Source organism: Ananas comosus, linkage group 3 (assembly GCF_001540865.1).
Source record: "Ananas comosus cultivar F153 linkage group 3, ASM154086v1, whole genome shotgun sequence".
In the NCBI taxonomy this organism is placed as follows: Eukaryota; Viridiplantae; Streptophyta; class Magnoliopsida; order Poales; family Bromeliaceae; genus Ananas; species Ananas comosus.
The window spans coordinates 1311252-1337869 of NC_033623.1; the positions used below are offsets into that span (position 1 = coordinate 1311252).

Consider the following 26618-nt stretch of genomic DNA (forward strand, 5'->3'; position numbering starts at 1 on the left):
AAAGAGAAATTTTAAATTTTTTTTAACTTTGGTAAATATTTAACTCACGTTTAACTCAAGTTAACTTTATGGGTGGTAACTGCAGGGGTATTTTAAAATAACGGAGGAACATATGAAGGGTATATTGGAAAGAAAAAAAAAGTAAGAATAAATGAGATATTTTCGAAGTTTTGAGAAGTATATAGGCAATTATTCCTAAATCTTTATATTTCTCGCATTGCTCTATGATCTCATCATTTTTGTTTTTAATTAAGAAATTTCGTTCAATCTATATACATCAATCATACAAGAGGTACCTAATTATTATATCCAAAATAGAAGAATAACACGTGCTATTTAGGAAACTATATAGGTATTAATTATATGTACATGTTCTTCATCTAATTAACTTTCGTTTTGAGTTCAAAAAGAAGAACCCCAATCACTTTTAAATTTTCTCCTTTTTTAAAAAAAAAATAAGTTCTGCATTAATTTGGATTTGGACACCAGCTGAAGCAAATCTTGAAAATAGAAATAATATTAAACTTCATGATCATGAACGGAGCTTTTCCACATTTGGAGAGTTAAATAGTACAAGTTTGAGACTTTAATTTGTTTAAAGAGTGACGGCTCCTTACTCCCTTTCTTCCAGTAANGTATATTGGAAAGAAAAAAAAAGTAAGAATAAATGAGATATTTTCGAAGTTTTGAGAGAAATATAAAGATTTAGGAATAATTGCCTATATACTTCTCAAAACTTCGAAAATATCTCATTTATTTTTTGTTTTTAATTAAGAAATTTCGTTCAATCTATATACATCAATCATACAAGAGGTACCTAATTATTATATCCAAAATAGAAGAATAACACGTGCTATTTAGGAAACTATATAGGTATTAATTATATGTACATGTTCTTCATTTAATTAACTTTCGTTTTGAGTTCAAAAAGAAGAACCCCAATCACTTTTAAATTTTCTCCTTTTTTAAAAAAAAAATAAGTTCTGCATTAATTTGGATTTGGACACCAGCTGAAGCAAATCTTGAAAATAGAAATAATATTAAACTTCATGATCATGAACGGAGCTTTTCCACATTTGGAGAGTTAAATAGTACAAGTTTGAGACTTTAATTTGTTTAAAGAGTGACGGCTCCTTACTCCCTTTCTTCCAGTAATTGCCTTTCCCTCATCCTTGGAGCCACAATACCAGCCAAATGCTCTGCGTCCCCCAGAATATGACCCTTTTTTTATTATTAAAATAGCGCAGAATTTTTATATGACATTTTTAGAATACGTGCACGAATCAACTTACGCTCTCTGTAATTATTTATAAGTTCGCTTATTCACATGAAAGTGGAAGATGGAACTTGCGACCCGCAACACGTACAATTGCTAGCACACGTTGTCGTTGCAGCGTGGAAATCATGATACGCATTGATCTCGCCAGTTTGGCATAGTGGGATGCCGATGTTTGAGTCCGAATAATTCTTCTGCTTCCGCATAAGGCATGTTTGCATCATCAAAAATGAGGAGCCTACGTGAGGGGAAGGGGGGACTGAAGAGGGTGCAATTATACTTCTACCGTTCGTTACCCGCTTTTGTTATTTTGAGAAAAAACATATCATAATTGGCTTTGTTCTTTGGTGGTGACAAAATCAATTAACTATTGTAGTTATTTTTCACTCTTTTATATGTTGGTATATATAAAAATTTTCAACTTTAAATTTCAGCTCCAATTATTGTAATTATTTTTCACTTTTTTAAAAAATATCCTAATTTGCTTTGCTCCAATTCTACTGTAAATTATTTTTTATATAAAAAATTTAGTTACGAACAAACAGATATAATCGTAATGTATATAATAATTTTCATTTTAAAGGATTCATTCTTTGCGTTACTCCAATAACTTACCTAAATAATAATAATATAATAAAACATTATTCGACAGCACCTGAGGGCGACACGTGTGAATCGAGCTGGTCCAATCATTTCCTACCGCGAGGTCACAAGCAACTAACCTCGGATGATGACTCCAGGTGGTCGCTGGACCGCACGATTTTGGAGCTTTTTGCATGATGATGATGAGTCACATTTGATGGAGACATGATGTGACTTTGATCATTTATAAGTTGATTGGCCCACATTCTTAGTTATTGTTCTATTTTTCTTATTATCATTATTAGAAGAAAAGCATACTTCTGATCAACACCGTTAAATATAATTTTGACAATTTGGATCTCATAAGACCCAAATTTCATAAGTTTAAGTGGCGTCAAATTCATCTTATACTAACCATTAAAAGTAGTAAATTTTGAAATCACTTGAATGTAAGACGTTAAGAAGTTCAAATAAGTTAGATCAAATTTAATAATGCTGATCGTCAAAAATAACATAGAAGTAATTAAATAGTCTAGTTTACTTCTAAAACTATTTCTATTATTATTAGTATCATCATTATTATTGGATATTGAAAAATGAGCAGAGTCAGGGCCAAACCGAAACGAGCTCTCATTCAATTAGTCGAATTTACGAGATGCCCAAATTAGAATTGGTTTTGAAATCATGATCTAAATTTTTGACCATAAGAGAAAAAGAAGATTTGGGTCCAATTCGGAACCGCCCAATAGTTTTTTCATGTTTGCATATTTGTTTTAGAAACCTAGTTTGGATATTAACATAAAGCATATAGACATTTTGGTGACTGAGTGCGACATATATATATATATATATATATATATATATATATATATATATAGAGAGAGAGAGAGAGAGAGAGAGAGAGTTGAGCTGGAATGCTATTGGTAGCAAACGGGCTCCCTTGCCACCCATTTGTTTTCGATGATGGAGCCTTCGAATCGACGATCGGCACCGTTAAACATGATTTATACACTTGAAGTATTTAGAAACCAAATTTCAAATCTTTTCAATATTATTGACCTAATGATCAAAGGGTTTCAAAATTTGTAATTTTAATGATAGATACGAGGTGTTTTCACGTTTAACAGTGTAAAGCTATCCAAATCAATTAAATTTTGGTTAGAAAATTATTTAAACTACTTAAAACAAGATATATACTCTCAATCTTGATTATAAATTCATATCATCACTTTTTAGAGGATATTCATTTTCAGCCGTTCATTTTTTGCGCCCAGCTGATGGACAAGAGAATAATATTGAAAAAGCATGAAATTTGATTTATAGATACTTTAAGCGGTATAGATCACGTTTAACGGTGTCGATCATTGATTTGGAGGCTCCATCATCAAAAAACAAATGGGTGGCAACGAAGCCGGTTTGCTATCAATAGTATTCCAGCTCAACTCTATATATATATATATATATATATATATATAGAGAGAGAGAGAGAGAGAGAGAGAGAGCGAGAGAGAGAGAGAGAGAGAGAGTGTGTGTGTAATATAATTCGTTTATTTCTTTTTAGATCAGTTCAGTTAGAAATTTAAAATAACTAAGTTTCGAACTTGAGATCTCACGTAACAATCATTAGTTCATTTGACACTTACGCTAGGAAAAGACCCAAATTCGAAACCTAAGCATTTCGGTCGTAAAAATGGCCCGATCCATTTTAATGAGTCAATAAGTATGATCCAATTCTTGTTACATTTCGTACCAGTCCGTTGGCCCAATGGACCGGCCCGGTCCATTCTCGATCGATATTGTAACTAGTTATATTAAAAAAAAATTTATTAAATTTAATAGTTCTATTAAAGCATAACAGTTTCATTTTCATTTCTTAACGATGATTAAAACCATTCAGTTTGGTAGAATCAGCAACAAAGTTGATAAAGTTTCCAATCAAATTTACTAACAAGTAATTTAACAAAAAAAAAAAAAAAAAGTTGAAGATGTGACAGTTAAAAAAAGAAAAAGAAAAAATCAAAGATATAAAAATGAGCCATTAGTAATAGAACTATTGTAATTTTTAAGCATAGTTTTTATTTAGTTCTAAATTTTAAGAACAATTGTGTAGATAACATACGACATTTAAACTTTTATTTTAGCCATTGTTTTACCCTTTAGATAATTTTAGACCTTTTAAAATTATCTAAAATATTTTAGATAATTTTGTCCATATCTATAAGTGTTTCTAAAGTTTAAGATTTCATTGATACGTACAATAAAATATTATTACAATATTAAATAACATACTATTTTGAAACACTTTTAGATAGTTTTGGCCCTTTAAAATATAAAAAGAGCACGTTTAGTCATTATACAATAATAATACAATTTTATTAAAATACTATTTTTTCTTTTTTACTATAAAATTAGGCTTAGTTGTAAACTATACTGTATTTTACATGTTTTTTCACTTTATATACTATACTTTTTTTTTCAAGGGCATCACTCAATATTCTTCTTCCTTTTTTTTAATTCCTATACTATAAGCAATAAACTAATAATTTTATATATACAAAAACTATTAAAAAAATACTAGTTAAAAAATGATAGAAAATATATATTGAACTCATTTTAATATAAAAAATAATATGTATATAAATAATAAAAGAATTAAAAATAATTTAATAGAAACTTTCAATTAGTATATCAATAGAGATTTATTATTACTATTTATTGTTTAATACAATTATTAGATTTTGTCTAAAATAATAAATTTTTTAACAGGAATGTTGGGATGGGTGAGAAAAAAATAGTTTAGTGATATCTATGAGAAAAATAAATATTACGAAAATAAATTTAAAATACAGTGTATAAATTGATAAATACACTTATTTGTATAATGAGATTTTTGAAAAAAAAATAATGAAATATAGCAAATTAAAATAACACTAAAGTACAATATAGTATAACATAACGAAGGAATAAAATTATTTTGAAACTTTTGCTTATTTACCCCTTATCACTTTTCAAAAATTTTAAATTTATCATAAAATTATCAAAATACACTTCTAAAATTCAATACCATTAATAAATCCCAACGAAAATAGAGATATTTGAAATTTTTTAAAAAAATTAATAAAAATAATTTGATCTTTAAGAAACAAATAAAATATTTTTAAATTTTACAAAGGCATATTAAATATTATTCTAATTATTTTAATTTTGTATCCTTTATATATGGCACAATAAGATTAGGATTTTTTTGCATTTAGCCTGCTCAGGAAAAAAAAAAAAAATCACAAATAGTCCTATAAATTTATATTTGTAAGATTGATCCTATCTTGCACAGTGAATGGTTGATCATGTTTAACTTAATTTAAGTCAGCGACGCTCACGTGACGCTCGCGTGACAGAAATATGACCAATCTTATAAATATAAATTTTACTTTATAAAGTTATTTGTAAAATAAATTTCTTAGCTACCGTTTGGTTCGGGATTAAGGGGTGGAATAACTCCTTAACCCCGAAGTTATTCTCAAACACCTAATTTGAAAGGTGGAGTTAGCTAATCCCACCCCAAATGGGCTATTACGAAATAGCCCATTTGGAGTGGGGTTAGCTAACCTCACCTCACCCCAACCAAACACTATTTTTTATTTATAATAATCTAATATCCTTCTTATCCCACTTACTCCAATCAAATATTATTTTTCGTATAGCTGGACTAAAACTAATTCTCAATCAAACGCAAAACTACTCTAACCCTACCTTAACTCTGAACTTAATCATATTCCTGAAATAATAAGTTTTTATTTAACCCCAAACAAAACGGTAGCTTAGGGATAAAAAGCCCTAAGATTAATTTTTTTTTAGAGATAGCTAGCACGCTATCTGTTTCGTTTATTTTATTTAAAAATAAATTTAGTTAAAATATGAATCAACTAGAATTCGAATTTGGATCTTGTATACCAACCACCGAACACTTGTCACTTTGAGTAGGAAAATGATACGGTGCAACTATTACCATACAAGTTTTTATCTATCTGGGACTCTCTCACCTTCTCGGGACGCTTCTAGAACCTCCTCGACCCTTCTCTCCTTCGTATAAAGCAGTAACGGCTCCCTCCCCCACGCACCATTAACCACTCCTTCCCCCTTCCCCTACCCTTTCTACGGCGTTCTCGTCTCCGCGGCTCCTTTGCCCTCGCCCCTTTATCGATCGATTCATCGACGACGACGACGACGACGACGATGATGTCCACTGAATCCATCACCGCGGCATCGGCGCAATTCTCCTACCCCGCCGCCACCTACTTCCCCATCCCCTTCCATCTCCAGAACGCGTATCAAAACCCTAATGTTGCTCTCGCCTACACCGCCGCGTACCATCTTCCCCAGTATCACCAGGTTAGGGTTTTTTCCTTTTGTTTTGATTTCTTAAGATGATTGATTGATTGATGGGGAATTTGTGAAGTTTGAGGTAAAAACGGCTAATTTGTTGGGTTTGAGTGCAACCCTAATCGGGATTCGGGAAGCGATCGAGTATCTTCTCTGTATCACCTGCAATTTTTCTTTCGATTGATCTATTTTAAGAAGAAATTTTCGATTAAAAGGTGATAAAGGGTAGTTTTTTTCTTTTTTCTTTTTCCTTTTTTGTGTATGAAGAAAGAAAATAATAATAATAATAAAAAAAGTAATGGTGTGCTCTACTTGTGATTTATGTCTTTCTCGGAAAAGGGATTGCTCGGATGGAATTCCCTTCTTTTAACAAAGGAAAACCAACTACTTGATGGTTAGAATTTGATTTGAGGAGAATTGAACAGTTCCATAATGCCATGGTCTATACACATGTCCCGGTTCGTCGATCCGATACTCTGTCTGAATGATGAGCTCATCTTCGCTGCTCGATTCGCCGTTTAGCCCAATCGTCAGATTGCTGCAAAAATCTGCACGAGCCATGCATTTTGGATAAGAAGCGAGGCCGACAGGTGCGCTAGGAATGCCTGCATATTGGGGATCTACAGGATTTGCTTTCATTTTGTAGAATCTTATCATGATGTGTACTTTTGGAGATCACTGTGATCTGTGTCTGTTATATCTGTCATCGTTTCTTCTTCCCTCAGTTTTCTAGGCCACAGCTACACATCTAACAAAAGCTGCATTTTTTTTTCCCTGGCTCATTGGAAAACCCTTTTAGCTTTATAATCCAAGACGGTTGTTATGATGTATTACGATAGTTGAATCACTTGAGAAGAATCTATGCAAAATTTGCAGTTCCGATTCAGGAGTGTCGTAGATGACTTCAAGTATATATTGTGCAGTTAGTTTATATTTATTTGTACTAACCACCTATGTATATAGATTGGATAGTAGCTTCTACATCCTCGAATGGAGTTTGCAGTTGTTGTTGGCTTTGTTAGGTAGTGTTAAAAGCTGCATAGCTAAGGTTGACTTTCACCATCAATGCTTATTAAACTCTCTCATCTGTAGAACAACATGTTCTTGTTGTTAAAAGAGAAAACTTAAACCAATTTGCATTTGTCCTTCTCTGGATAAAGCAGAAACCAATGCTCAACTGCTCAGCTTCTTATTGACATTTTCCTTCTTCCTAGTGTGCCATCTTGAACTAGCGTCGATAAATGATGATTAAGATATTTGGAAGGATAATTAAGGTGAAACGAGAGACAGGAAAAAGGTTACAACCTAGTAAAACATGTTGTTAGCATCGTTGTGGTTAATTTTATAAACATTTGTTCTTTTTTTGTTCTTTTTTTGTTCATCTAGGCTCAACAGTTGTTCCAAAACAATGCGCAGATCATTACTTCTGAGGCTTTAGCAAGTGTAAAAGCTGCCATCACAAGTAGTGAAATTGATAAAAAAGCGGAGGCAAAGAAGAAAGCAATACCTCGTAAAGCTGCTGGGCAGACCTGGGAGGATCCGACATTAGCAGATTGGCCTGAAAGTAAGATCTCTGCTTGATTATTTCACTTTTTGTTTTTTGAGTGTCTACGGTGGACTTGTTGCCTCAAATTATTAGATTGCTCATCTTTTTTCATGATTTTTGAGAAATTATGTGTATAATATAATGATATATTTTTTTGTTTCTTCTCAGTTATCTACGATATTTTCATCGCTCTGTAACTTGGTATGTAAGACCAGGTTTATCTTCTATTGTTCTTTTAGTACGTAATTTTAACTTCTCCTGAAGATAAGCTGCATGTTTTCATTTTGTTGAAAGGTGGAGAAGGATCTGATCTTCGATAGCTCTAGGCAGTTGATGGTAATTAGTTTCATGAAGTTGTTACAGCTATTCCTCAAAACTGATGTAGATGAGCCTGACAGTGATTCTGTAAATATTTCTCTTATCACTTCGAATTTCTTGCTTGAATTATTTTAGCCCTTCTTGTTATTGTACTTGATATATCTGCTTAGATGGGTTACTACCCAATGACTTACTGTGACGATGAGGACAAAGTTCAGTTTTATAAGAAGGGCTAATGATTCTATTTTGCTGTGAGCATTGTGATTATTACATTATTAATGTGTTCGAGTAATTAATAGAAATTAGCTCTAAAATCTCTGGGAATTATAGTGACACTCGTTCGTATGGTCGGAGTCATTATGTTCATGATCTACATCATACGAATTTGCTGGAAGTACACAATAAAAGATTGGGTAATGGTTTGTTCTATTTTTTGTCATGGTACACACTGCGTATAAGATGGTTGGTAAAACTGTTTAGTTGAGGAGAGTTACTACCGCAGGCCCTCAAATCTAGGCCATGTTCAACATGTTGATGAATAAAATACCTGAGACTTATTGGGCCTTCTTTCTCAAGCCACCATAAAATTTGAACTGCTAATATTCGTATCCTAGACGGCACTCTGTCTATCTTAAGCAGTTTGTATTCTCCAAAGCTTGTGTGCTGTACTTTGATTGTACACTGGCCTTTTATTGACCCATCTCTGACAAAGAAACAAAAAAATGAAAGTTAAGCACTACTTTGCCTTTTCTTACTTTCTTGAAGACTCAACTATGTTCATATAGTTAATGGATAATCCCTGCCTTTTTAATTTGCTCTCTGTGAATGTGCACCCTAGAATGCAAGTGCACAAATGTGTGTGAATTGATTAGATATCAGAATAAGATGTCGGTTTCGTGACAATTTTATGTTTGACAACTTTATTTTTGCATTTGTTAGCTAGCTATGTTTGCATGCATAGTATTATCTTTAAACATGCAATAGTACTCAACCATCTTGTTATTTTCTATGTACAGATGATTTCCGTTTATTTTGTGGAGATCTTGGAAATGAAGTCAATGATGATGTTCTTTCTAAAGCGTTCTCAAAATATCCCTCTTTTAACAAGGCTAGGGTGAGTTTCTACTTGATTTACAGATTCTGCACACTTATCTCTCTGTGTAAAGCTGTGATTCTATTCTTTCCATGTTGTGCTCTAGTTGCTGAATAGGTTTTGAAGTGAAATGATGGGCTGAGACATCATTCAGTGTACACTGATTTCTCTGCTGCTGATGATATAAAGATTACGGTAACAAATGATCATGCAATTTGAATTTGATTCTCAGGTGGTTAGAGACAAGTGGACAGGCAAAACTAAGGGCTATGGATTTGTGAGTTTTGCAAATGTGTCTGACCTCGCAGCAGCACTGAAGGAGATGAATGGTTTGTTTTTATCTATTCTCATGTAAATTTTCACCTAGATGCAAATTTTTGCCCATTTTATGTGTGAACTAAATCATTATTCAAATATTTTTCCTGGTTGCAAATATCACAGGTAAATATATTGGAAATCGGCCAATCAAACTGCGAAAGAGCACGTGGAAGAACAGGATAGATTATGAGGCTTTGGAGAGGCAGAAGGTTGATCTCTGTTCTATTTTTACCAACTCTAGAGTTATTTTCTGGTCCTTATATAACATACTGACTTTGTTTGTTTCTATAAATTGTAGACGGACCCCCGGAAGAGGACCAAACAGCAAAAGAGAAGCATTCTGCATAAATAAGAGTATGTGAATTGCTCGAAGCGTGGCAACAATTCATCCCTTTGTAATGTTATGAGCGTGATCAAATAGCTTGGGCGAATTATGTATATTTCAGGGTCGTAGGAAATTTTCGAGCATGGGGAGAGGCATCATCCTGCTGCTTCAGAATTTGCTTAGTTTGTAGGCATCAGTTGTATGATACCTCTTGTGCATATAATTTGATCTGTCGAGACCGTAACAGGCTCGAAATGTATCTCATGTTCGGAAACTGGTGTTCTGGAAAATGGATTGTGAAATCTTAGATTGTCATTGTGACTGCTAACATCATTGAAGTACTAACAATAAATTGGAGTGTTTGATGCGCACAACCTTTTCGCAACTTGCTCTTGCCACTTTTTTTTGAATCTTTGTTTTATCAAATTGGTGTGTTAACCTGAAGGAGAGGGAGATTTAATTGAATTTGCTATTTTTGCATTTTGTTGATGCTTCTTTCCCAGATATATAATTCTGTAAAATAGTAGACACGAAGTGGAGAACATTCAGGTAGGTTCGGCAATTTAGATCGTTATTTGCTAGTCAGCTCATGTTCAACTGGCTCATGTTCGACTCGTTGACATCTCTATACTCTCTGGTCTCTGCAAGAGTGGCGGATTAAACACGCCCCTTTTTTCCTAGAATATTTTGGGCACCATGAACAAAGGTTTAGGTTGGACATTTTCTAAATTTTCAACTTAAACTGGGAATTAATGGGATAAGGTTGGACATTTTCTAAATTTTCTACTTAAACTGGGAATTAATGGGCTTATTAAGCATTGAATGAAAGATGAAATTATTGACTTTTTATATTTTAAGACCTCCCCAGAAAATATCCAAGTGGATGGTCTTATTCAGCACAGAATGAAAGATGAAAATAATCATTTTGTATTTTAGACATTAAAATTCAATGGCCATGTTTTAGCATTGAATGAAAGGTGCACAATGAATTTGTGCTTTCGAACATTCAAAAATAACATTGTACTTTAGAACATTCAGAAAATAAAAATAAAACTAAAATAAACTTGGCCCATGCAGGTCTCGAACCTGCGACCTTCGCGTTATTAGCACGACGCTCAAACCAACTGAGCTAATAGGCCAACACATATTTAGTAAATGTTAAGTCATAATTAAATCAAAAATAATCATAAATCAGATAAAAGAAATATAAAAACTTGAATTTTATAAAATTTGCAGCAAACTGAACTACAAATGTTCGCTTTGCACTTTACTCCTCTTTTCTTTTAAAACTTATATGATGCCTATCTGAAATTTAAAATTATAGTACTTAACTCACATCATTATATTTTGTCACTACTTTGTACATATATTATACGGTATAAATAATTGGACAACTACTAATATATCTGTTTTACTCTTTTATTAGAAATTAGGCATAAAATTTTAAACTTACAACTTAGTCAAAGTTGATGCGGTTTTGGAGTTTTTTTGTTTTTTCTTTGTATTTTTTTTTTTCCCACAATTTTGAACAAACAAATGGGTATTATCCTATCAACAACTATCCGACCCGTTACGAGAGGCCTTAAAAGCTTCGAGCAAAACCCTAGCCTCCACTATCCTCATCCCTTCTCCTACCCCGCCACTGTTCGTGCGGCGCCGATCCCCTCCTCCCCCGCGGCGATGGTGAGAATGCGAAACCCTCTCTCTTGAATCCGACGTGTTTCCTCTCTCGTTTGCTAATTACGGTTTCTTTTCTCCTTTTCTTCGTCGCCGTTGCGGGCGTGGAGGTTTTCAAGCGCTACGTGGAGATTGGAAGGGTCGCCCTCGTCAACTATGGCAAGGACTACGGGAGGCTCGTTGTTATCGTCGATGTTATCGATCAGAACCGAGTAATCCCCTTTCTTTTTTCGATCTTTCACTTCAAATTTTGTCATAAATGTCTCTGCGTAGGTACAGGATCTAAAAATTTGAGCTCTTTTGGTGTTGTTGGCATGTGATTTGTGGTGGAATCGTAGTTTTGAGTTAGGTTGAGATAACTTCTTTGTAGATCCTTGTTTGTATTATTTAGAAATAGAAATATGAGGTTGTGACTCTAGAAAGTTAAAATATTGCACATTGATAATTTCGATCTCATGAGGTTTACGATAAAATTTAAGCTTTTATGGTTGTGAAACTGAAATAACGCTCTTGTGATTTTTTGTAGTTTTTAAAATTTCACATTGAATCCATATGCAACCTGTCTCGTTTCTTGTTAAGCTGATGATCGCAGTGTGCTGAGAACTTGCAGCTAAATCTTTTAGTAACAGTTGATTGATTTAGGGCTGATCTTTTTTGGCGTGGAAATGAGCACATTTGAATCACCAGAAATGTTTAGCTTCGTATTTTCGATGCGATGAAGTAAAATACACGCAGTTTAACTCCTTCACCCATCTGTTAATGCATCGAGAACTAGAAGCACATACTACTTTTATGTGTCCTCTTTTCATAATTGGGAGTTGTAAACTTGTGGTACCACCTTCTGGATCTCATTATTGTGGTTACAAATTGCCTCGAGACTGTCGAGGATTGTAATAAAATTCACACAAATGTAAATATCAGTTTGAAAGTTTATGATCCAACAGATGTATTCATTTTTCTGTGTTATCAACCAAAAATATATCTTGCAAATGACTGGTGTGAAGTGCTTTTGATGAGTTCGGCAAACTTCTTTTCTTGTTTATCTGTTGTTTTACGCTTTGATAAGTGGCAAATTTTCTCTCAAATAACTATATTTGGCAGTCTAACATATAACGTAGAATATTTCGAGCTGCATTTCTGTCTGTAATTCAACTGTGATTTTGCAGCTCCGATTAACTGCAAACAGCAAAAGTAAGCATCCTTTTGTGCATTAGCATTATGTGGACTCAGGTGTTTGGTTGATAAGAATATCACGGTTAATGGGCCATTTGTAATAATTTATAACTTGCAAGCTCGCTCTATGGTTATGTGGCTTTTGTTTCATGCTTTTATGATTGCTCATCCTGCTGTGATGACATAGGCTTTGGTCGATGCCCCTGACATGGTGCGATGCCAAATGAACTTCAAGAGGCTTTCACTGACCGACATTAAAATCGACATTCCACGAATTCCAAAGAAGAAGTCATTGATTGCTGCAATGGAAGCTGCCGGTCTGTTTTCGCTACCGTGGAACTTTTGCAAGGTTTTTGTACCATTGTTTCTGGTGTGATAATTGGTGATCTTTTTTGTTTGCAGATGTCAAGAACACATGGGAGAAGAGCTCGTGGGGGAGGAAGCTGATTGTCCAGAAAAAGAGAGCTTTGCTAAACGACTTTGATAGGTTCAAGGTCATGTTGGCAAAAATTAAGGTTAGTTACTATGATATAACCACTTTACGACTGTAAGATCGGTGATATATCAATCTGTGTAATATTCTTATATGCTTGTTGACCTATGTCGCAGAGAGCAGGGACCATCAACCAAGAGCTTGCGAAACTTAAAAAGCAGAATGCCGCTTGAACTCCTTGCGGTAGAGATAGGAAATTTTGAGAAATTTGAATCTGTTGCATCAATCTTTTTTCTTTTTGGTTTCTTATTGAACTTACTTTGTGAGCCTTGTTTCAGATATTTTAGATTCGGTCGCATCTTCTGTTGACACCTGCTGGTAATCTGTGATGCGTCTTTTTCTCTTCTATTGTGTCTTTGTTTCTAGTAGTTATTTTGTGGATTGGAATTGCTTTGTGGTTACAAGTTTCGACCGTTTGTTTTGCAGTATTTGTAGTTTGCTATAATGTAACTGCAGTTGTTGCATTAGTTATTGTTTCTATATTCTGTACATGCCGCTCCCCGATGGTAGATTATAATGGTGCACGGGTTGCAGAACTGCTGATCTTAGTCAATATTTATCAAGTAATTTATTAAAGAGTCTTAATTATTATGTGTATAGAAGGATAGTTTTGAAGTACTTTCTCAAGGTTTTTTTAAAAACTTGGTAAAATAATTGCAGCAGTGTATTTACTATTTAGAAATGGGTGTCGCTTTTAAAGTTGACATTCAAGGTCTTGAACCTTTTGATTAGGGCTCATTTTCAGACATTAACTTTCAGCAGCGTACCAAAGAAGTTTTTAACTCTAATGGACTATTCAAATATAGGATGAAAAAAAAGGTGTCGATAGATGCATTAGTATATTGATGTGGTAGGTGCATTAAGAGATTGTTTGATTGTACGTAGTCGTAAGTAGTTGTAACTGCTTAATTTTGCTGAAAATAAAACTTGCCCCTGTTTTCGAGAATAGTAATTCTCAAAAATAATATTATTTTCAATGCAATTTTTTTTTTTGAGAAATAAGTTTTTGGACTTGATAAGGAGCACTAATCTACCGCCACAAATATCTCTATCTAACGGTTTTAATTCTTCCCCGTAGGATTTAATTTTTTAAAAAAATTTTGATATTAAAAATAACCTAATAAAGAATTATTGAAGTGGCAAAAAAAAAAAAAAACAGAAAAAACCTTCCCCGCGACAATGACGAGAAATCGAACCCTCTATAACAACCTGAAGTATAAGTAGCAAGTAGTTAGTAGAGGAAGTAAAGACAGAGGAAGATAAGGAGTGAGATTGGGAGGAAGAGAATAGGGATTTAGAAGAAATAGAGAAGAGTGGGAAGAGATGATAGGGGGAAGGAGAAGATTAGAGATAGTAGTACGCTACCCGCTTCGTCTATTTCATTTAGAAATAAGTTTAGCTAGAAATGTGAATCAACTAAGATTCGAATCTGAGTCTTAGGTACCAACCACCATCAATCCTTTGCCACTTGCTCAAGGAACCGTCAGTCCCTTTACATATAATGAAATGCAAAAATTATAGTAATAGTGAAGTAAGTTGCAAAAGTTAAATGAAATGAGAAATGGACCAATTTTGATATTGATGGGGATGTGGGCCTCGAGTTGGGCTTGACAGCCCAACAGTGCAATCTGCGGTTGCAGTCGGGTTGTGGATACTGGGTCGCTCCCTCTTGTCCGATCCGCAAAAGGCGGGTAGTGGGTCCGCCTTTCACATCCGCTCCGAAGATTCGTTCATCCGATCCGCAGGGAGTTAAGTAGTAAGTACTCCAACTGGCCCCAATTCCATAGATCCTGTCGGGCTAATCCCGTCGCCCGCCGGAGTTCCGCCTGACGCCGCTGCCGCCGGTTCACCCTGCCGGGCTCGCTTCCCCACCAACCTGCTGCTGCCACTTATTTCATCCCTACCTCGTGAAGCTACTGTCTTTACTTCCGTCCTCTACTAACTACTTACTACTTATACTTCAGGTTGTTACACCCTCTATCTCGAATCCTCGAATTTTTCCTCTCTCGTTTACTAATTAGGGTTTCTCTCTCCTCCCTCGTCGTCTTCGTCGTTGCGATCGTGGACGCGTCCGCGAGCTACGTGGAGATCGGAAGCGTCGCCCTCGTCAACCATGGCGAGGGCTTCGGGAGGCTAGTTGTTATCGTCGATGCTATCGATCGGATCCGAGTAATCCCCTTTCCTTTTCGATCATTCTCTTCAAATTTTTTGCCATAAATGTCACTGTGTAGGCTACTGAATCTTTTACTCCTATTTTTACTGCAATTGTTCCTGTTTACTGTGATAAGGGAATTACATGTAAGTGCGATTTTGTTTGGTGAATTGTGGTAAACAAATGCGATGTATTCGACACCAAAAATAGATGTAATCTGTGTCGTTAGAGATAAATGATCATTTTGAAGAATCAAACCTCCTAAAGAGAGATATAGTAAGAGATAGAGAGAGAGACGAAGAGGGAGAAAGGAGGAAAAGGATAGAACAAAATTGTTCATTATTCCTAAATTTTTATTTATTGGCAATAACGAAAATTTTCTAAAATGATAATATGACTCTCTATAATAAGAAAGCATAATCTAAGGAACTACTCTCTATAATAAGAAAGCATAATCTAAGGAACTGGTCAATTTGGAACTTGATCCTTGCAGCTAGTGGACGCCCTGCGGGCATCTTCTGAAAAGTTAGATCCATTCATCTTCTGAAAGATTAGTTTCATTCATGACAGGAGCAGTAACTTTGAAAATCTAGCTGCATGGCTAACTTAACGTCAATGCAATTTATATCAAGAAATGTGGTTTTGTCGGCATATTCTATTTTGAAAATCTCCTTCGCATGATCACGTTTATTTAGAAAAGCTCCTTAATTTGATGAGACGTGTTCTGCTATCGGTAACTGTTAACTATTCTTTATCCTTTCAGACTGTTTTGGTTTCTAATCGGGCATGCCACAATTCTGCGAATTAAACCCTGCAATTTTGAAATCTCCTGTTTCTTTCGTTCTAGAGTAGGCATGAGTCGATGTTGTTTACAGAGAACTTTTAAAATACTCTTTTGGATTCTTATTTTTTTCGTGAATTGTATTCCATGTTTCAGGTGCTTGTGAGTTCTCAATTCCTTAACCGATTGAGAACAAATAACACATAATGGAGACTGGTGCGAACGAGACCGCACATCGACCAAAGTGGAAGAAAGTTGCGTACGGAGGAATGCAGCCAGGGTACGCCGATAACTACACCGATGACTCCTTTCTTGAAGAAATGGTTATGAATGCTAATGTGGTAAAGAGAGATCTACTAAAGGTGATGCAGGATTCTGTTTCCATTTCCCAGTATCTCTGCATTATTGCGCTCGTGATTTGCGTTTGGACCTACACATTGAGTTTGGTCATTGATGAGAGCTCTCTCCTCAAACTAGACATCGGCCTTTTAGCTCTTGGTTTCCTAGTCCTTGTGCTCACCACCAGCCCCCTCTCCTGGGAGCTTCTTTTCAAGTACTTTCTCAACATTTCTTTCTTCATTAGCGGGCTTTATATTCTAGCACCTATTTATCATACTCTCACCCGGTCAATCAGTTCCGATTCCATATGGGCACTCACCGTATCGCTTCTTCTCGTCCATCTCTTTTTGCACGACTACTCAGGTTCCAATATAAGCACCTCTGCATCTCCGAACAACCTAAAATTGGCCAATAACATCTCTCTAAATGCATCGATAGTAGCATCAGTCCTCGTGGCCTCTCGTTTGCCATCGAGGCTTCACGTCTTTGCAATCATGCTGTTTTCCCTGCAGGTCTTTCTGTTCGCGCCGCTCATCACATCCTGCATAAGAAGGTATTCATTAAGCCTTCATTTTTGGTTTTCATTTGCTCTGATGGGCGTGACCTTGAGCGTCATGTACCAGTTACATTGTATGTTTTTTGTTCTATTGCTCGCGCTGCTTGTTTTCGTATCTGTTGTGTGTCCATACTGGCTTATTAGGATTCAGGAATATAAGTTTGAGATCAATGGTCCATGGGACGAAGCAAAACTCTGCTTTGATATTTCAGAGTGAGTGTGATTATTTCTGTCCTTATTTTAAGCCCAATTCTTTTCACCTAAAAGATTAATGCTTAGCTTTTTGAACATACATTATGTTTCCTTTTTTCCTCTTTTCCTTTTTCAAGTTTAGCTATTCTACATATCTATTTGGAGTACCGATTTATGCCATTCTTTTTGTTCATACTTTTATAACGTTATCTGCGTGAACATATTCTTTAGTTTTCAACTGTGCTACTGTAAAGTGCATTCTAAGGAGAGTTTGAAAGGACAAAAGGTCACACAAACTTCAACCAGATCTTTAGGTCTTGAATAAATCTCAGCAGGCAAATATTAAGCAATCACTAGTCCAAACCTATCAACTTAACTAGTTTCCGACAGCAATTTATTTCAATTCAAAAGTGACAAACTACAAATCAAGAGAAATCATCATAAATCATTTGACTAATGAGCTTCTGAACAGCGGAATCATTGAAAACTTAATTGAAATTCCATTCAAATCTTTGACATGTTTGTAGCCGAGCAGCGACTAAATCTCTCATCTATGAATAATGTTTCACTATTTGAAGTAGTTTTAGTTATCTGTTGGAAGCTGGTATATGTCTTAAACAGAACAGAGGACTTGTTAGTTTTTGAAATATTGTCTCGAGTGCGTAAGCTGTGGATCCATCACATTTCATTCTTTCAATTCGACGGCATGCTGAAAAAGAGAATAGATGCTAATTCGTGTTCCAATATACCCAATTAATGTTCCAACGTTAGTACTGCATCTAGCACAAATAGTTAAGGTCTTGATAGTTGGTACTTAAGATATCAAATTCGAAGTCTAATTGCTTCACATTTTTAGCTGAGCTCATTTCTAAAAAAATGAACGTAGCCAATAGCCCGCCACCTCTCTCTGTCAAATATAGTAATAAAAACATTAGCACATCACCACATCATAATTAACTAACACATGTTATAAGAAGTCTTATGTTATGGTATCTCAATTGGGCTCACTATATAATTTTAGCTTAATCTTGCTTAGCAGTTACTACACACTATATTACCAACCTCAGTGTAAACATTGACTCAACCATCCATAGTTTCAGGACCCAACAATTAAAAAGAATAATAATAAAAAGAAAAGAAAAGAAAAGGCATAACTGTATCAAAGAATCAACAATTGTAAGATATCAAACATAACAATTCTCATCAGTTTCGAAATTGTTGAGAAAGAATGATCACCTTTGCTGCATTTTATGACAGCTTCTTAGAACCTCACAATTGATGTGTTTGCGTTGCGCAGTATATTTCTGGTTATCACACCCACATTATATTACATCGGAGCTCCATCATAGATCTGCAGCTTAAATATGTTTAGATAGGTTAATACAAGAAGGTCAAAGGGGTTTGTACTACACTATCAAGCTGCTTATATTAATAACAGCAGGTAAAGTTATTTTACTGTTTAGAAAGAAACTCTGATCAGCTACTATATTAATAGACAAGCATAGTGAACATAGCTTTCCGATTCTTTACCATTGATTATTATCTGCTTAATTTCTACTCATATAAAATCGAAATTCTCAAGCAATCCACATTTTCTCCTAATCAGAACCACTTGACTTACATTAGTTCCTTGAATATCACCCTTATTTTTGGGTAATAGTAATTATTCTTTCATTACAGAGTTTTAAGAGAAAACAATGTAGTTTAGTAGCATGCATTGCAGAAAAAGTAGCAAACTACCTGAATTCGACCTTGAGAGCGGTGTTGGAACACAAACTATAAGCGACGATCGCGTCTTTCCCTGTTCTTCTTCTCCAAACATATGCTCCAAGGATTTGAAACAGCTCAAACTCTCGAAGTTTCATCACATCCAACTAAATCGGCCAATTGAAGTAGTGTCGCACAGGCCAGCATTCTGCCTATGTGGCGGAGGCCAAGATGAGCCAAATAACAATCGAAATCCGTGAGCGCTATGTCCGTATGCTTCAAGTGAATTGATTGTTCCCCTTTTAACAGCTAAAGCTTTTGGAATTGTGATTTGCATCGACAATCCAACATTGGAGAGTATTAGATTCGACTTGACACACAAAACCAACCATCCCCTTCCTTCGATTTTCACCAATAATCCCCGCACGAACAAATCCCATCCTTAAAATGGTGGAATCTACTTACATCCCTCACGACAATCTCCCTCGCCACAATCTTTGAAATGAACTTCGTCACCGTATGGCAATCGACGCACACTCGAAGGTTCTTTGTTACACGAATGGCTGTTCCTGGAGGAGTGCTTATAATCCCAAAAGCTATTGCAAGCCTCTCGCTGTGACCGCATAATACGTACCGCTTCTGCTCTTCTTCTATATCTTGAAGCACATCCCCTGTATCAGGCACGTATCCTTCGCGCTCCATCTGCTCTAAAAGAACACCCAAAGCCTCGATTATCTTATTATACCATGGATGGGACTTATCGTGCGCCACGAATGCGTGTACTTTGTTCTTCACTTCAATCCAACTACAAGCCGGTTGCTTCTTCATGCCTTTACTCTTCATCGCCGTTCGTAAATTGGCGGCTTCATTCCATCTCCCAGCAGCGGAGTAAATGTTTGACATTAAAACGTGAGATCCCATGTCTTTGGGTTCGATCTCGAAGATTTGCTTGGCTACTTTCTCAGCTAAAGCAATGTTCTTGTGGACGCGACAAGCTCTTAATAGAGTGGACCAGACGCTCGCAGTTGGCGATACGTGTATGTCGGAGATGAACTCATAGGCTTCATCTAACTTCCCTGCACGGCCCAGGACATCGGCAACGGCCGCATAATGCTCTAAACGAGGAGCGATCCCATAATCGTTACACATGCTGTTAAAGTACTTGCGTGCTTCGTCGACCAACCCAGCATGGCTACAAGCAGTTAAAACTGCGACAAAGGCAACACAATTCGGCCTCTCATTCTCCGTCTCCATCATCTGAAATAAGGCGAGAGCTTCTTCTGCTGGTCCATGCAGTGCATACCCCATGATCATGGCCGTCCACGATACCATATCTGGCGAATGCATTCGATCGAATATGCAACGTGCAATGCTAATACTCCCACATTTGGCGTACATGTCGACAAGTGAGCTAGCGACAAACACGTTGGAATCAAAATCCCCTCTGATTATGAACCCGTGCAGTTGCTTGCCGAGATGCAAAGTCGTCAGATAAGCGCAAGCGGGCGTGACACTAGAGAACGTTACGGGCATGGGTTTTATATCAAGCGTCAGCATTCGACGAAACAATCTAAGCCCCTCGTCCACCATGCCATTTTGCACGGAGCCTGCGATTATAGAATTCCACGAGATGGGATCAGGGTCGGGCAGAAGATCGAACACCCGCCTCGAGTATTCGATCCGAGTGCACTTTGCGTACATATCGATCAAGCTGCTCCCGACGAACACATCGGAATCAAATGCTTGTCGCACGGCGAATCCGTGAATCTCCGCCCCCTTCGAGACATCCACAAACTCCGCAAAGATAGGAAGAACGCTCGACAAAGTGAACGAGTCGGGCTTCAAACCGATTTCACCCATATCCCTCATCATGTCTAGAGCTTCCCCGTACATCCCGTTCTCCGCGCACCCCGCGATCAAAGTGTTCCACGACACAACATCTCGTTCGGGCATTTCATCGAACACCTTTCTCACACTCCGTAAACTTGTTGAGATCGAACTATCGCCGCTCAATTCACAACTCGATTCAAATGGGCTCTCGCAAAGTCCCAACTTTCTGGTACCAAGATAAAAAAAACTGCTTTTCGGCATCTGGGCAATCGATTTCTCGCCGTAAACATTGGAAATTTGGACTTTGGCGTACATGTTCATGAGGGCGTTGGCGGTGTAGAGATCGGAGGCCCAGCCGGAGCGGAGGACGAAGCCGTGGAGGGACTCGCCGAGCTTGGCGAGTCTGAGGGCGGCGCAGGATTTGAGGACCGAAGGGAGCGCGGCGCGCGCGGCGGAGGCCCCGGAAACGGCGCGCATGCGGGCGAAGAGGGAGAGGGCGTGGAGGAAGAGGCCTCGCGAAGCCGAGGCGCGGATAAGGGGCGCCCATGAGAGAGGAGAGGGAGAGGGAGAGGGAGCCTCCACCATGGGCGTGGTGGGGAGATGGGGAAAAAAAAAAATACTTAGACTCTCTCAACGTCGCATTGGAGGAGTGAGGGGAGAGCGCGGGATTCAACCGCCTTTTTTAAAGTTGGCAAAAATATATGGAGACCCCCTCACCTATGTGAACGTTTGAAACTGCCCCCTCCAAATTGTACCTTTGGTGCGGAAACTTTAATTTGTAGCAATATCTGGCTCAAACTTGTGAGAAAAAGATAGTGTGTTATCCGTCTCGTTTCGTTCATTTTCTACAAATAAACTCAATTAAAAATATAAAGCAATTATATTTTGAACTTGAAACTTAGGTTAATAATTATTAAACTTTTAGCCACTACACTAAATACAACAGGTGATATTATTAATATTTTTTTAAAGAAAATGGCAGCATACTATCTGCTTTCTTTTTTTTTTTTTTTGAGAAATGATCTTCAGCTGAAATGCGAAATGATTAAGCTTCGAAATTGAAACATCGGATACCATATATCAAGCTCCCGCCACTTGTGTTAGGGATGGTGACCAATGTTATTGTTATAATTGATAACGTGATAATTACTATAATGTCATATCTTTAAAATATTAATATCTATTTAATTAAATTTGACTTTAGGATTTAATCATAATAATTTAAAAAGTATTGGCCAGAAATTATATTAAATTAAAATTGATAACAAAAATATCACTTGCCTTAAAATTTGAGAACTCAAAGTGCAAATTAGCTTTTTTTTTTTCCTCCAGACCCCTTTAGCTTTTAAATTTTTTTGAATCAAATAACTTTAACCAAATTAATTTATAATTTCATCAAATTTGATAGTTTAAATTACTCTATAGGTAATAAAACTAGACTGTGGTAAACTGCTACTAGCTAATAGACCCATAAAATATAACAAATTATTTTGAAAAAGTCAATTCGAAATAATTTAGGAGTGAAGAGAATCAATCAAAACGATTAAAGTTGTACATTCTCACCTTTTTGTTTAGTCAAGATGATGTTTGGTTCATGATAAGTTTTTCTTTTCTTTTTTTTTCTTCAGGAAGGTTCAAAAAAAATTACATCACATAGTTTCCTCAAATGTTTTGTTTGCGCTATTATTTGAAAGCAAAATACTAAATAAACCAACTCAAAAAAGATTGGAATCCTACAATCCTCTACTTTAGAATTAATCCAACCCCTTTTGGATTTTAATATTATAAAAAATATTAATATTAATACCAAAAAGAAATAAGTAGACAAAACTAGTCTTAGTACAACCTTCATCAAGCTAGAGTTGATATAAAAAAAAGTCTTAGTACACCATTCACCGAGCAAAATTACTTGTATAATTAAAAGTGGATGTAAATTTTACACTTCGTTCATCCAAATATTAGTTCTCTTACACTAACCTAATGGATATAGAATAAAATTTATACTCTATTTTTGAACGCAGAGATAGCGTTTTTCTATACAAAACACCAAATGAGCAGAACTTTTATACCATCAAATATTGCAAGCCGTGAGTAAAACGTTTGTCTCTCTTTATCTCTTACACTGGATTCCCTTTTGATAGGCTCATCTCCAATAATCTCTCTCAAATAATTTGCTTCATCATGTGTCCCCCTCTCTCTTTTCTCTCTACAACAGTTTCCAAAGCCCCTTTTTTTCCCCTCTCTCTCTCTAGATCTATCTCTCTCTATACTGTGTCCAAATGGAGCAGAGAAAAACCAAGCATCCATTCCTGCTGCTCCTCCTCTACTCACTACTCTATTCTTTTCCCTCACTTTCTGCACCAAACCATCCTATTTTTCCTATCAGCAGCAGCAGCAGCAGCAGAAGTGACCAAATCCAAACATTCATAGTCCATGTCCAGCGGCTGAAAGGCGTCGCATTCGCGAAAGTCGACGACCGCGAAAGCTGGCACAGATCCTTCCTCCCCAACACCACTTTAAGCTCTGGCGAGCCGCGGCTGATCCACTCCTACCGCGAAGTCATCAGCGGCTTCGCCGCGAGGCTGTCCGCCGACGAAGTGCAGGCCATGCAGTCCCTCGACGGCTTCCTGCACGCGCACCCCAGCAGGCGGCTCGCGCCCCTCACGACCTACACCCCGGACTACTTGGGCTTGAGCGGCCGGAACGGCGCGTGGTACGACGACCGCCTCGGGAAAGGCGTCGTCGTCGGAGTCGTCGACACCGGCGTTTCCGTCGAGCACCTCTCCTTCGCAGACGACGGCGGCATGCCGCCGCCCCCGCAGGACTGGCGAGGGAGCTGCGAGCTCAGCGGCGGGAGGAGCTGCAGCAACAAGCTCATTGGCGCGGCAGCTTTCAAAGGCCACCAACCAGTGCCCGTCGACGGCGACAAGAACGGCCACGGCACGCACGTGGCGAGCGTCGCGGCCGGAAGCTTCGTCGACGGAGCCACGGTTCTCGGCAATGCCAACGGCACGGCGGCCGGGATGGCTCCGAAAGCTCACGTGGCGGTGTACCAAGTATGTTTCGACGGCGGCTGCGACGAGAGCGACGTGCTCGCCGGAATAGACAAAGCCATTCATGACGGAGTCGACGTGCTCGTGGTCGCGATCGGTCCCCGCCAGCTGGGGCTATCCGAGTCACGGCCTCGGCCGCTGTACGAGGACAGCGTAGCCATCGGATCGTTGGATAACGGCGACGGTGAGGCTCGGCGACGGAACGGAGTTGGACGGCGAATCGGCGTACCAACCGAGCAGCTTCAATGCTACCATGCTGCAGCTGGTTTTACCTGGATTTGAACCTGATTTTGGAGGGAGCAGAGGTTGTAGAAACGAATCATTTGATGGAATTGATATCAAAGGAAAGATTGTGGTGTGTGAGACAGGTTTCAATGTATCAAATGTTCAGAAGGGTCAGAATGCGAAAAATGCAGGAGCAGCAGCTATGATACTGCTGAACCACCAGAAAGAAGGGTTTACGACATTCGCCGAAGCTCACGACCTCCCGGCGGCGCACCTTAGCTACGCCGACGCGCTCACGATCCTGTCGTATCTCAATTCGTCGACGAATTCAACGCCCACCGCGACCGTTATATTCAAAGGAACGAAGTTCGGAGCCCGACCGTCCCCCGCGGTGGCCTCCTTTTCCTCGAGAGGGCCGAGCAGATTCAACGGTGGCATCATAAAGCCGGACGTCATCGCTCCGGGCGTAAACATTTTAGCTGCGTGGCCCGACGGAATCGAGACCGACCGGTTCGGATCGCCGGCTCCGACTTTTCACTTCCTCAGTGGGACCTCGACGGCCGCAGCTCATGTCGCGGGGATCGTAGCGCTTCTCAGGAACAGCCATCCGCAGTGGTCGCCCGACATGCTTAAGTCGGCTGTCATGACGTCGGCAGACGGTCTAAACCGCGACGGCAGTCCGATCACCGACGAGTCCGACGGCGCGGCAGCGAGCGTCTTCGCTGTCGGAGCAGGACATGTGAATGCATCACTGGCTAACAATCCTGGACTTGTGTACGAACTGCATTCGCATCGTTACGTTCGGTATCTTTGCGGCTTAGGCTACACAGATCAACAAGTGCAGGTGATCACTCAGCATCAGGTCAAGTGCTCGAAAACCCACGAGACCGAGCCCGAGGATTTGAACTACCCATCGATCTCAGTCACCTTGCGGAGTCCGTCAAGAAAGACCATCAAAAGAAGGGTGAAGCACGTCGGAGACCCGAACACGGTTTATTTCGCACAAATCGAACAACCGAAGGGGGCGAACATTGAACTTTCGCAAGACAAACTCGAATTCAAGAGAACGGACGAGCGAAGACATTTCCACATTATACTTACAACAAACGCAACAATGCGGACCGGAGGTCGAACATCGGTGGGCCAGTTAACATGGGTTTCGAAAAGGCACGTCGTGAGGAGCCCTATCTTCGTGACGTTCTTCTAGGATTCGAGTCTGGGTCTCATTTTCTTCTGATCTTTTCTATACGAAAAGTGTTGTTACTTGACTTGTTTTTTTTAGCTCTTCACCTTAGATTTGTTGGCACATGAGATGGTTAAGTTGTAAACTTTTCCTTCTCCTTTTCTTGCTAATTGTTAGTCTTGATTAACTGCAGATAACTGAGAAAAAGGATGAAGGTAAAGTGTGAACATAACATCAAACCCAATAAACTTGCATTTGGATTCATTCAACAAAAGTAATGATGTTTACATTCACTCAATAACTAATGTTGGCTTTTAAGGCCTTTAGCATAGAAAATATGTGTTCTACAAATGCATCCGCTTTTATGTTTTAAAGGATCTAAAAATTCAAAAGAGCTTTTGAGGTTTCCTATTGCAATATTTTAAAATGTATTAAGACCTTTTTTAGTGTCAGTTATATCACATGTTGTGATCCGAAGTTTAAATTTCAGATTGCTAGACCCCCACCTAAATTCTAATCTGATTTCATATCATCTCATCCAAACTTTCCAGTTTGAGTGCTATAAAGAAAAAAAAAATTGAGATAGGTAATTAATTGAAACAAATAAATAATTTATATGTTAAATTTTAATTATTTATACTTAGATAGTGATTAACAATCGAACCAAGGTGCAAATGGCTTTGGAAATTTATTATTATTATTATTTTGCAAGCGCAAAGAAATCCATACGAGAAATTAACTGTTTACTCTGAAAGCTTAAGCTGTTTCAAGACATAGAATTAAACTTAATTGAAGTAGATTAAAGGAGACTAAAAAACTGGTGGAACTTAAATTCAGAATCTCCTACTTAGATTCGAGGAGAAATAGCTGTTTATTTCTAAATAATTCAAAGAAAGTTTAGATTCAACCCTCTAGATTCACCGACAGTCCCTAAAGCAAATGACAAAGGGCATGATGGTTGATACCCGAAACTCAAGTTTCAATCCTAATTGATTCATATTTCTAGCTAAGTTTATTTCTAAATGAAATAAACGAAACGGATAGTGTGCTACCTATTTCTCAAAAAAAAAAAAAAACACTCTGGATTCAGGTAGATTTATACCACAACTAAGATGCAATTTGTGGGGGTTTTTTTTTTTTTGTTTCTTTTTCAACAACATGGTGGTGGTGTTGATTTGGGGAAGGCTGTGGAATGGGAATTTTGTATTAACAAAGTAGCAAAATAAGACAAATTAAAAATAGGAAACAGTGAGGTTGATAATGAAACTCCAATTGTTTTTTTGTAAAGTAAACTCTGAGTTGTTCCTTGTTAACTATTTTCTGATGAACTCTTTTCCTCTGTATTATACTACATAACAGTGTGCAAAATGCTGTTTCCCTACTTTTATTATTTGCTACTAATATTCTTTGAACTTTTAA

The 26618-nt window shown here is 37.6% G+C and overlaps 5 protein-coding genes and 1 non-coding gene across 9 annotated transcripts; 4 read left to right on the forward strand and 2 right to left on the reverse strand.

Annotated features, from left to right (window-relative positions):
- LOC109707732 (RNA-binding protein 42-like) lies at positions 6072–10209 on the forward strand (the record flags this gene model as incomplete). 3 transcript variants are annotated; one of them, XM_020229243.1, is given in 7 exon segments in its annotated part: positions 6072–6247; positions 7625–7802; positions 9119–9216; positions 9428–9524; positions 9637–9722; positions 9812–9867; positions 9960–10209. In XM_020229243.1, coding segments are annotated over 6 exon segments (689 nt in total), but the record flags the coding sequence as incomplete, so codon positions are not given.
- On the reverse strand, positions 10904–10977 carry TRNAI-AAU. Its single transcript has one exon. It is a non-coding gene; the product is annotated as a tRNA-Ile (tRNA).
- LOC109707370 (60S ribosomal protein L14-1-like) lies at positions 11381–13661 on the forward strand. The gene is made up of 5 exons (XM_020228602.1): positions 11381–11521; positions 11626–11727; positions 12876–13005; positions 13091–13203; positions 13298–13661. The coding sequence occupies exons 1-5, from the start codon at positions 11519–11521 to the stop codon at positions 13352–13354; spliced, it is 405 nt and encodes a 134-aa protein (XP_020084191.1). The 5' UTR covers positions 11381–11518; the 3' UTR covers positions 13355–13661.
- LOC109707369 (phosphatidylinositol N-acetylglucosaminyltransferase subunit C) lies at positions 14962–17306 on the forward strand. The gene is made up of 2 exons (XM_020228601.1): positions 14962–15350; positions 16271–17306. Exon 2 carries the CDS (start codon positions 16321–16323, stop codon positions 17224–17226), a length of 906 nt encoding a protein of 301 aa, XP_020084190.1. The 5' UTR covers positions 14962–15350; positions 16271–16320; the 3' UTR covers positions 17227–17306.
- On the reverse strand, positions 18384–21531 carry LOC109707368 (putative pentatricopeptide repeat-containing protein At3g23330). Of its 2 annotated transcripts, none has more exons than XM_020228598.1 (2): positions 18942–21531; positions 18384–18552 (listed from the first exon to the last, which is right to left on the reverse strand). In XM_020228598.1, the coding sequence occupies exon 1, from the start codon at positions 21321–21323 to the stop codon at positions 19317–19319; it is 2007 nt and encodes a 668-aa protein (XP_020084187.1). In that variant the 5' UTR covers positions 21324–21531; the 3' UTR covers positions 18384–18552; positions 18942–19316. The 2 variants fall into 2 exon arrangements, with proteins under 2 accessions (XP_020084187.1, XP_020084188.1); XM_020228599.1 differs by having other exon boundaries at positions 18384–18558.
- On the forward strand, positions 23018–25223 carry LOC109707412 (subtilisin-like protease SBT1.1). Its single transcript, XM_020228651.1, has 2 exons — positions 23018–24056; positions 24160–25223. The coding sequence occupies exons 1-2, from the start codon at positions 23018–23020 to the stop codon at positions 25221–25223; spliced, it is 2103 nt and encodes a 700-aa protein (XP_020084240.1).

Coding starts and splice junctions, on each gene's coding strand:
- LOC109707370 (XM_020228602.1), top strand. Junction 11,728..12,875: donor ATGTTATCGATCAGAACCGA/GTAATCCCCTTT, acceptor GTGATGACATAG/GCTTTGGTCGATGCCCCTGA. Junction 13,204..13,297: donor TCATGTTGGCAAAAATTAAG/GTTAGTTACTAT, acceptor CCTATGTCGCAG/AGAGCAGGGACCATCAACCA.
- LOC109707369 (XM_020228601.1), top strand. CDS start 16,321: ATGGAGACTGGTGCGAACGAGACCGCACATCGACCAAAGTGGAAGAAA.
- LOC109707368 (XM_020228598.1), bottom strand. CDS start 21,323: ATGGTGGAGGCTCCCTCTCCCTCTCCCTCTCCTCTCTCATGGGCGCCC.
- LOC109707412 (XM_020228651.1), top strand. CDS start 23,018: ATGGAGCAGAGAAAAACCAAGCATCCATTCCTGCTGCTCCTCCTCTAC. Junction 24,057..24,159: donor ATGCTACCATGCTGCAGCTG/GTTTTACCTGGA, acceptor TGTGTGAGACAG/GTTTCAATGTATCAAATGTT.